The sequence below is a fragment of the Salarias fasciatus genome, chromosome 23 (assembly GCF_902148845.1).
Source record: "Salarias fasciatus chromosome 23, fSalaFa1.1, whole genome shotgun sequence".
Classification (NCBI taxonomy): Eukaryota; Metazoa; Chordata; class Actinopteri; order Blenniiformes; family Blenniidae; genus Salarias; species Salarias fasciatus.
In genome coordinates this window covers 11,070,618-11,081,140 of record NC_043766.1, presented here as the reverse complement: position 1 = coordinate 11,081,140, position 10,523 = coordinate 11,070,618, and the positions used below count along the sequence as shown (strand labels likewise).

The window sequence follows — 10,523 nt, the reverse complement described above, 5'->3', positions numbered from 1 at the left end:
ATAACAGGTGTGTGTTAAGACAGTGAATAAATATTGATAAACATGAGAGGAAATGCTCCTTTCTAATTTGGGGTGTGCAGAAAATCAGCTTAAATCATGGTGTGAATGAATGAATAAGAAAAATGTCAGTGTATTTGTTTTTTCTTTTTCCCCTGGACAAATTCACAATAAAAGTTTTGACCAGGAACAAAAAAAAATAAAAATAGTGTTTGACTACTTTGAAAAACATTGTAATGATTGAAAAAGTAATTCTTAGCATGTGAAGATATAAATCAAAACAGTGCTGCAGCTCTTGGTTGAGTTACAGAGATGTTGATCTATATTGTATTAACAGCTCATTATCAAGCGTCCTCAGCTGCACTCTGGATTGTCTGCACTGAACTTTCTTCTTTGTTGAGAGGTTTCAAGGCATTTTGTTTCCTGTTTCCAAACAGTCCCTCCATCAGCACAATGTCTCACTAATTCTGTCTCTGACCGCATTTCTGATCAATCCTCCTTTGGCCCAGTTTGAGCTTGGCTTTTTGAACCAGATTGATAACAGGTAATGTTGTAAAAACCTGAGTGAAACTGAGGTTTGTCTCTTTTACTCCAGAGGCATGAAAAAGGGAACAAATCTTCAGGCTGTCACAAAACAGCAAATGCAGTTTGTGAATGGGTGGCGCTCTTATCGATCATGAGCGATCATGATCTCTATTATTCCTTTTTTACAATAATTTAGGTGCATTAAACTCCCTGAAAACAATGACTTGCCCTGAAGACAAATACAAATACAAATAAGCCCACATTTACCTTAAATCTGTGAGTCTGGTTTGTCAAAAACAGTGACTCAAAAGACATTTTTGACATCCTGGCTGTTTTTGTGATTAGGTTTTGGTATTAAATATTTACACAGAAAAATGGGACATTTCAAATATTCATTTGTTTTCTGTGTGCAGGATGTGATACTACATTTGACGTTCTACTCCACCTCACTGAGTCTCTAATAGCACAACCCCAAGCTAACATGGGCCACTGACAATCCCTTCAAATGAGTACACAGTCTGCCCTGTCAGCACCTCCAACTGTGGACTTCATTGGGATTCAGGATCTTACTTCCTGGACCCACAGCAGTACTAAACATGGTCGTACACGCAGACAGCTTAGGGTTTTCAAATGTTTTTTTTTTAATCCTATCCATGTTTGTTGTAAAACATGTAGATGATATTTTCAACTCTTTAGCCATTGCAGAGAGAGAATGGTTATGTTGTACATTCAACTGACATTTTCAGCAACCAGTCATCCTGGGGCCAGTGTTGCATGTAGCTCCAGACGAAATACCTCAAGGCTGAATCTGCACGTCCGCTGACTGGAAGCAGAATTAGAGAACGCCCTCCAGGGCAAGCTGACTGAGCAGTCATCTGACAATTTCACAGCAAAAGAATGAAATCTCATATGGATGAACATTGACTAGAACAAGAAAATATAAACAAGCCAGAAGACACCTTAAAAATTGAGAAAATTTTACTTAGAAGGGTTGTGGGGTCATCTTTAGCTAACTTTAGACATCACTCCGTATGAACTTCCGCTTGTTTGCCGAGTTGTAGGACTAAATTTTAATTTCTGTTTTTGTGTGGCACTTAACTGAGCACCCACATTTGCAGTGATACATGTATTTGAATCACATTTTTACAAAACCAAATCATCATGGTGTGTCTGTATGAGATCAAATACTCTGGTATCTTCTTTTGTAAACCAGAAATTCTATGAGTCCTTGGAAAAAAAAAACTGTCTTGTTAGGAATTATTGAGAAATTGGATGAATGACCAGTTTTGAGGCCTTGTTGGTTTGTAATGATTACATTGCAAGCAAGTAGTGGCTTAAAGTGCTGGCTGACCTTTTTACCCCTGAATGGCAGAGGAACAATGAAAACAGAGGCTTTGTTTGTCATACTGAAAACCTTGAGTCATTTCTTTCTGTTTGCTATTATTTCAAATAACTTCCTCTTCTGCCATCTTGTGTTCATTTATAAAATCTTCTGGAGAACATTGCTCTGGGGGGAAAAAAAATCTCTTTCCATGAATTGATGGCAGGTTTGTTCTGCAAAATGCACCTTAATTTGTACAAAACAAGAGGTGTGGTTTCTTCAATAATGCCTTAATTTGAAAACAGACATAACATTTGACAGACACCAAAATTAAACAAATGAAATCATCACATGTGAAAAAAGTTTTTAATAAAAAAACAAAACAAACATATTGAGGATAGTCGCCGTACAGATTCCACCTTGTTAATCCAATCAAGTCTCGCGATAAAAAGTTGTCCACATATGTCAGAGTAAAAGAGTCATCTGGCTTGGTTTAGCAGATGGACTGTCCGCAGTTACAGCTGATACAGGGACAATCATGCCAAATAAAATTCAGTGAACAAACAACATTAATAATAACTTGTTGACTACAGTAGTCCAGATAGCCTCCTGGGTAGGAGTGAGACCCTGTTGGAGAGTGTTGTGAATGATCGGAGACTGGGCGTCCAGGCAGGCTGACGTGTCGGGGAGAGGCTACTCTAGAAACTATTGCGCACCTCTGTGGTTCGGTGCTGCTGAGCCAGTTTACCATAGCCGCCTCTGGCTGGGTCGTAGTCTTGTCTGTACTCATCTCTCACCTGCACCAGAGACAACAAGCATTCATTACAAAACTACACACTGAGGAACAAGAATATAACGAGTGTACATACATTATTAGAAACCATCATCTCAGCAACACTGAAGAGCACTGTGTTTAATTTACTGAACTTTTGGATTCAAATTCTCTTTTTTGATACATTATTCATATATTTATATTCACTACAAGTTTTGAGCAAATCAAATTCATGTTTTTCCCCTCAAGACTGGACTGTTGTAACTGCTTTCCATAAAAACCCCACGAATCTGGACGAACGCAGAGCGCAGCTGCTGCTTTCACCACATGAAGTTTTAGCTTCAATTTCTGAACAAATTATTAAATTTTACAGATCACCCGAAGCTACCTGAACCCCAACGGCCGAGGAGATCAGACTCACAATAATGAGGGGCCTCTTTTACACAAAGTCACATGCACTTCTGAAGCACAAACAAAAATTATACACCATTAAAAACGATATCTAAGATACTTTAAGAATTTCTCTCTATTCCAGATTCACTTTGTAACTACTGCAAAAATGACTGTCTTCACTCAGTAAATGGCTATAGCTCCTGTCACAAGAGAAAATGTGGAGCCGTGTTGAAACAACATCAACAAGTGCAACATGTCTCTGAACCCAAAATAGTTTACAGTTATTTAAAAAAGAAACAAAAACATCATAGAGGGCTAGGCATATTTATTTAGACAACGGACCTGTTATTTATAATTGTTTTAATGTTATGTTTTGTTTTTTTCTTCAATGAAAAATATCTTCTTTTTTAAAAAAAAAATGGGCATGAGATGAGTTCAATCGCTCTCTTTTACAGTATTTGTCTCTGAATTGGGTGTTATTATTTGAAAGAAAACTTTGGAAATGATCACAGTAATTAGATTCATCAGATGTCACAGTCAGCATAGAAACAGTCTCCATGCTTGGTCTGTTGATTTACAGAATAAAGCCTGCTATGCGTTTGTTGCTGCATGCAGAAAACAACACAGGCTGCCCACAGAGGTGGCATTCTGATGCACCAGCCCCCCCGCCCCACCAGCTTTTCTCCAAATGGTGTTCATGGAGAGGAAAATTTTTATTTCTCTTCAAATAATTAGTCTAATATTTATGCATTCGTGTTTACTCGGCCAGAAAGCTTATTATCTACCGCAACAAAAGTAAACATGATAATGCATTTGTGCTGGTCAACACTGTAATACACACTCATTTTTCTCATGCATTACTACAGTAATGCTGTCTTTTCAAAGGCCACAGTTAATCATGCATAATTTATTTTGAAAGTTCTAAATATCAAACTGGTATAATAAAACGGCGTGATATAGTGTATCGATTTCTGTGAATGCCATTTCATTACATGTCATTTTTCAAATGTCACAGTGAGCTGAGTTTTATATTGTTTTTTAAAATCATGCAAAGAAAGAAATTCTAAACTTTTTTAAAAAAAAAAGAAGTGAAGGACAGACAAGACAGAGAGGCCGGGGACACGACTGCAAGTTCAGCAGGGACCTGTTAAAATTGTGACGGCTGTTCCTGAAACTACACCTCGCTTTAATGCTGATATCATGAATCCCTGCTGGTTAACACTTTGTGTTTTTTACAGACACTTTGGAACAGGAGATTACTTTCTTTTCTTTTTCTTTTTTTTTTTAAGTAATTTCACCCTAAAAGACCTTTATGTTGAGATTTTATTAAATACAAAAACCTCAGAAGTATATAAAATGAAGAATCAGTTTAAACTTTCTTTAATGGCGTTATTCCAAAACAAACTTTTTGCATTTCCCACATTCCAGAAATGAGAAAAAAAAAAACCTCTCAGGACACCAGATATTAACCTAGAGCAGGGATCCCCAAACACCGGGCTGTGGATCAGTGTCAATCCGAGGATTATTTGGTACCGGGCCACAAACAGGGAATATCAAATGTTATTTTGAAAGTGTACATTTAAAATTAAATTTGTTGGCATTGGGTTTTATTCTGAAAAATACTTCACCAGTTTTTTTTTTCTTTTTTAATGCATCATCAAGCCCTCATTAAAGTGTTTTAATACACTGATCTGCCAGTCTGCAGAAAAATTATGTTGTTTAAAACCGAACCATGTCCGAAAAAGGTTGGGGAGGTGCTTGAGTTACGGCTACAAACAGATCAACGCTGATGACTCGGCTGCAGATTTATTACTGCAGCTCCATTAAAAATCAGTTTGAGCTGCAGTTTTTCTTAGTCGACTTATTTTCCTTAAAACCATCAATTTTATTCAAACTATGGTAACTTCACTCTGCTTCTCCTTCGCAACTGAATGTTAAAGGTGAACAATTTCAATGATACCATATGATACAATGTCTATGTTCACTAAAATATACATATAAATAGATATTGTAAGAGATATCATCAGAAATAGAATGACTAAAACATCACTCATCTTCTCAAAGGAAATTAAACAAACGTTGCCTTGGGTGAAATCATTTCAACACTGCAATACATTACTATTCGTGAAAAAGTACCACAGCCCTCACCTGTCCACCAGATTTCCCTCGACCATACTGCCGACCCTCCTTGAAGCCAGCGTCCCAGTCTGTCCTGATGATACGGTCATCCAGCCGCGTGCCGTTGATGAAGCGCATCGCATGTTCTGCATCTGCACGTGTGTGGTATCTGGCACACCAAAGTTAAAGCATACCTGTTTTTAAGTTTTTACATGTGTTTTTGGGTGTGTTTATGACACATCTGGGCCAATGAGAGGTATTTAACTTGACTGAAAAGGATACTCTACAAAGCAAAATCCACAGGCAGTCTTCTTGATTTTGTCCAGACCAATGATGATGCGCTTAACATCTCCACTTTTAGAAAACAGCTCATGTACCTGTTAATCAGAAACAAACACTGAAGTCAGTCCAAGAAATTAAAACAGGTGAGTATTAAAAAAAAAACAAGCACTGCTGAATTTGTTTTTAACCATGACAGGTGAAGCTCGTTATACAAGCATTAAAATAAGATCCAGTAGGAAAATGTATTTGTGCATCAGTAAACTAGCAGTTTCACATAACTCACAAACCATTTAAATTCTGAAATGTGCTACATTTCTTTTTCCGATCATTTTCTGATAAGATCAACAAACGTGGGAGCATGACCAACCCATACACACATACCTGCTCCTCTGTGGTGTAGAACGACAGGTTCCCTACATACAAAGTGTTGCTCTGCTTCAGGAGCTTTTCCTGTTCATAGCGATTACCCTGAAAACACAACAAACAAAAAATTATAAACAAAGGCACTTTTCCAACCCAACGACATGAGCCACATTGCAAAAACCAAAAGATACTTATCACCATTTTAAGTCAAATTCATACTTTGCATTCCTCCAGACAAAGTCTCTGCTTTCATGGGAAACCAAAAACTTTGTAATACACCCATTTTATTTTTTTATATGAGTAGTGTTATTGCCCTTCTACAATTTAGAGAATACAGAGTTGCAATAAGTAAATAGTTCCGAATGCCTCAGATGCCATATTGTTGTGCAGATGGAGCAAAAACAAAGGAGGCAGTTGCACAATAGTAGACAGGCAGTCATAGCATTAAGCTGACGGGGGTACATACTGATGACAGAGTTGGCTTCTCTTACAGTATATGAATCTGGACGAACACAGGCAGGTTTAGCTTGGTGTAAAAACGTCTTTGTGTATGGCATCAGAATATTGGCATCCTGACAAATTCTGAATATGTTATTAATGCAGGAAAAAAAAGAATATGCAGATTATTGACAAACTAACATGTCAGTTGTACCTATATGTTAACTTATATGTTCATGAACAGAGACATATTTTTATATTAAGCTAAATTTGTCTGTCCCTGTATTAACATATTTCCTGTTTAATGAAAAAGTGTTTTGGTTTTGACTTGCATAATCTATATACAACTTTTCAATAAAGCAGGAGACGGGACCAGGATGTATACAAATCAAAACGAGGAAATGCTAAAATGAGAATTTTTAACAACCCTTTAGGCACAAGGTACATTATGTTGCCAGTTTAAACAAGTTTGCAGTTTCTGTTTTATTTCTCACTTTTTTTTACAACTCTTTTATGGTCTTGTTGCTTTAATTTATCTGTAGCTTATGACTTTTGTACCCAGCCCTCGTGTTGTTTTATTGCCAATTTCAATAGAAGCTAAATCATCACTCCCAGGGATTTCTGAAGGTGGTAAACTGGCCAACACCAACAGGCTCAGCAAACTCCTCAGAAAGGCCAGTGGTGTGGTGGGGGTGGAGATGGACTCTGTGCAGGGAGTCTCAGAGAGGAGGATCTGGTCCAAACTGAGGTCTATCCTCATCAAGGTCTTTCACTCTCTACATGTTCTCCTGGTCAGCAGTAACAGACTCATCACCGAAATGCAGCACAGAGCACCACAGGAAATCTTACATTCCTGTGGCAATAAGACTCAATAACTCTTACCTGTAAATAGAGTTTGCTGTGTTTTGGTTAATTTAATCCTTTCTGTGTGTGTATTAGTTGCCATTTAGCCTAGCGCATATTAAGATTTAATATTATTTAATTGTGATCCTGTCTCATTTGATACTTAGCTTTTTCTATTTATTCTGTGGAGGGCAATGCTTCAAATGAATTTCGCTCTGGGACTAATAACATATTTATGCTCTATTATTTCTTACTTCTTTTTACCTCTGGCGCCCCCTGTTGGACACCCGCCCCACATGTTGAATATCACAGTAACAATGAATGAGATCTGGCGTTTCGTGTTTTAAATCGTACCCGTTTAATGGATAGATCTCAGTTTAAGGCCAAGCTGAGGTAGGTATTATTTTCACTGTGATGTTCAAAGACATGAATCGATTGAACGACACGCTACTGTGTAATAAATGTAACTCTCGGTACATAAATATTAAATGTGACTTTTTAAAACGCACATCGGCCATTGAAAACCTCAATGGCAGCCCCATCTCAGTCCATACATAATGAATATTTAAGGAAACACCAAAAACATAGAGTCTTTGAAGAACCAAAGATACTGAAATGTACAAACAAAGCGAACAGTCGTTAGCTATCAATGCTAGCTTACGTGAAAAAGAGGGGGCGCTTCCTCTAAATAGCTCGAGTCTATGTTTATATGCTTACTTACCTTAAAATGTTGATCTCTGTACTGACTAATGTCGATGTAAGAGTCACTATTCAAGGCGTTTAATTTAGCAGACATGGCGAGGAAGTGACCGACAGGCGTGAAGGAGCCAACCCACCGTTAGCATACGTCCGTCTTCTAAATGAGTCCGGGTGAAACAACTCCGACTTTATCATCCACTTTGTGGCGCCACCTGCAATCACGGTCAGCTCACTGTACGAAAAAAACCCAGTTCCGTGTGTGTTGTTTGCATATTCTCCCTTTTGGGGTTTATTGTCTTGTATTCCGTTTGTGTTCTTGTTTTTTGCCAATTCTCTACAAAACAATTCTTCAGGCCCTGCAACCTCAAGCTGGGAAAAGCAAGTGATGGATAGATAGATTGAATGTATTTCTATAATTCCAGTGTCATGACAGGAACATTTTCAGTTTCCTTTAGACTTTGAGTTGCAAGATCCAGGCAAAGTGGCATGTTTTGTCTCCACTAGTTTAAAGTTACCATCCAAGAAGAAAAAGACAAAAAAAGCAGATATTACCACATGTGACTTAAAAGTATATCAGAAAATATGTTTTAACAAAAAGATGCAATCTTGACATAACATATACAGTTAAAAATCACTCAAAGTAAAAGAAAATACATACAATTTATTTTCATCACTTTTAATCATAATTGAAACATTTTATGTGAACAAAATCAATTTTTTCACCTGGCTTGATTGAACTAATTAAAAAACCTCAGATATAATGTTAAAATAATCATACAGATATGAAGGAACTTGCTGAGAAATCAGAGAAAGTTTAAAATAAAAAAAATGGGATAAAATGGCAAGGAATTACTTCTTTATCAGCCTGGGACTGAATATTGGACTGCTACCAACTGCTCCACGTGTTAATAGGGATATTCAGTCAGTGCCTGTATCTTCATATAATTACTTCAGTCTAATAAATCACAGCCTGAACCTCAGTTGACAGAAGAGGCTCTGCTGGATGGTGCCATCTCTTCTCTCTGATTTCACATGTAATCTTCATCAGATCACCTCCTCCTCGTCCTGCAGCAGCTCCTGGAACCTGTGGAGAAAATAGACTCACATTGTAAAAGGCAGCAGGTGCAAATTCTATTCAGTCTACAATGACCCTTCTAATGAGCCGACCAAAACAAACCTAGAGAGTCCAATAAAATCACACCAAACAGAGATAGTGTAGATTCAAAACTCAACTCATGAGTCTAGCATTTTCAGTTTAAATACATCCATATAGTTTATAAATACTGAGGTCAGCTTCCTCCACAACATGGAGTCTACAATTAACTCTTTTTCTCCAAAAAAAATGGCCCTGTCATGAGTACAATCTCTACTGTGGATTTTTTTTTCCAAAATTGTATTGAAACATATATTGTCATTTGCATGTCAATTACACACATGTGTTTTTTTCCAACAAGTAAACAAACAACAGTCATGAAAAGCAACCCACGCTGTGGATTTTTAAGAGGATATAACTGGTCCTTTTGTTTTAATAATTTCAAGATGGTCCTATCTCTCAAGACTCTGCACATTGTTTTAACTGACCAGTAAACGGAAATTGAGCAGCTTAGCTGATTTACCTGTTGACATCCAAGTCCAGGCGCAACCTACATTTACATTTATTTGTACTTTATTTTTCCTTTCAATGTAATTCAAATGAAAGTTTTCTGGAGGTTGGTAGTTGTATACAACTTCTGCATAATAACACATTTACTGCTCTGTTACAGAACCAACCAAACAACACCTTGAAGTTCATACGTCAGTAAATAAAATTACAATAGTTAACAGAGACTCTAACATATAAAATGCAGTCAGACGACACACGCCTTACGATTATTTTATCTTTCATCGCCTCCTTGTCAGAGATCGGATCTCCTCTCGATGCTCAGCAGCTCCACCTCGAAGATGAGCGTGGCCCCTCCGGGGATCTTCGGCGGAGCCCCCCGGTCTCCGTAGCCCAGCTCGGCGGGGATGACCAGCTTCCTCTTCTCGCCCTCGCACATGCCCAGCAGGCCCTGGTCCCAGCCTTTGATCACCTGGCCGGTGCCCAGGGTGAAGGTGAAGGGCCTGTCGCGGGGGATGCTGCTGTCGAACTCGGTTCCGTCCTCCAGCTTGCCGGTGTAGTGCATGTTCAACACGTCCCCCTTCCGGGACCGGATGGGACAGTTGTCGACCCGCTTCTTGATCCCGATCTGCAGCTTCTTCTTCTCGGCTCCGCTCGCCGCCGCCGGGCTCAGCCACAGCGACGCGACCACCAGCAGCAGGAAGGCCCGCATGGCCGCAGTTTGCAGGGTCTACGGGCGAAGACGAGTAGAAATCAAACCCTCAGCGGTTCAATGACTGCGAGTCTGTGAACAATGATGTGGTCCAGAAAGCGGAAACACGTCTGACGGGACCGGAAGTGCTCTGTCGCCCGGGGTTACCGTGAAACACGTCCGGAAAAGACTGAAGTTGGTTTCAGATTGAGAGAGCCTGTCAGTTCGGACATTAAAAGAAAAAGGAGAAGTAGCATAATTCTAACATTTCTTTGTGTTTGTTTTAGGAGGTTTTTTTTTTCTCCTGTGAACTTGATTATGACATTGTTGGTCGCAGTGACTCAAAGCAGCTTTGTGAACTTCTTTTTTGAGGGAGGTGCACATACCATTAGGATGGTAGTCAACTGAGTTCTTAAAAAAAAGTTTTTAAAGTATAAAAAGGTGTGTGTGTGTGTGTGTGTGTGTGTGTGTGTGTGTGTGT

At 38.7% G+C, this 10,523-nt stretch overlaps 2 protein-coding genes across 3 annotated transcripts; both read right to left on the bottom strand.

Annotated features, from left to right (window-relative positions):
• Positions 1 to 2,192: 2,192 nt before the first annotated feature.
• On the bottom strand, positions 2,193 to 7,912 carry ncbp2 (nuclear cap binding protein subunit 2). The gene is made up of 5 exons (XM_030083735.1): positions 7,774 to 7,912; positions 5,790 to 5,876; positions 5,409 to 5,503; positions 5,157 to 5,295; positions 2,193 to 2,640 (listed from the first exon to the last, which is right to left on the bottom strand). Exons 1-5 carry the CDS (start codon positions 7,846 to 7,848, stop codon positions 2,542 to 2,544), a joined length of 495 nt encoding a protein of 164 aa, XP_029939595.1. The 5' UTR covers positions 7,849 to 7,912; the 3' UTR covers positions 2,193 to 2,541.
• A 183-nt stretch (positions 7,913 to 8,095) lies between these two features.
• Positions 8,096 to 10,185, bottom strand: fkbp2 (FKBP prolyl isomerase 2). Of its 2 annotated transcripts, none has more exons than XM_030083737.1 (2): positions 9,620 to 10,185; positions 8,096 to 8,838 (listed from the first exon to the last, which is right to left on the bottom strand). In XM_030083737.1, exon 1 carries the CDS (start codon positions 10,061 to 10,063, stop codon positions 9,647 to 9,649), a length of 417 nt encoding a protein of 138 aa, XP_029939597.1. In that variant the 5' UTR covers positions 10,064 to 10,185; the 3' UTR covers positions 8,096 to 8,838; positions 9,620 to 9,646. The 2 variants fall into 2 exon arrangements, with proteins under 2 accessions (XP_029939597.1, XP_029939596.1); XM_030083736.1 differs by having other exon boundaries at positions 8,393 to 8,835; positions 9,619 to 10,184.
• Between the last annotated feature and the right edge of the window lie 338 nt (positions 10,186 to 10,523).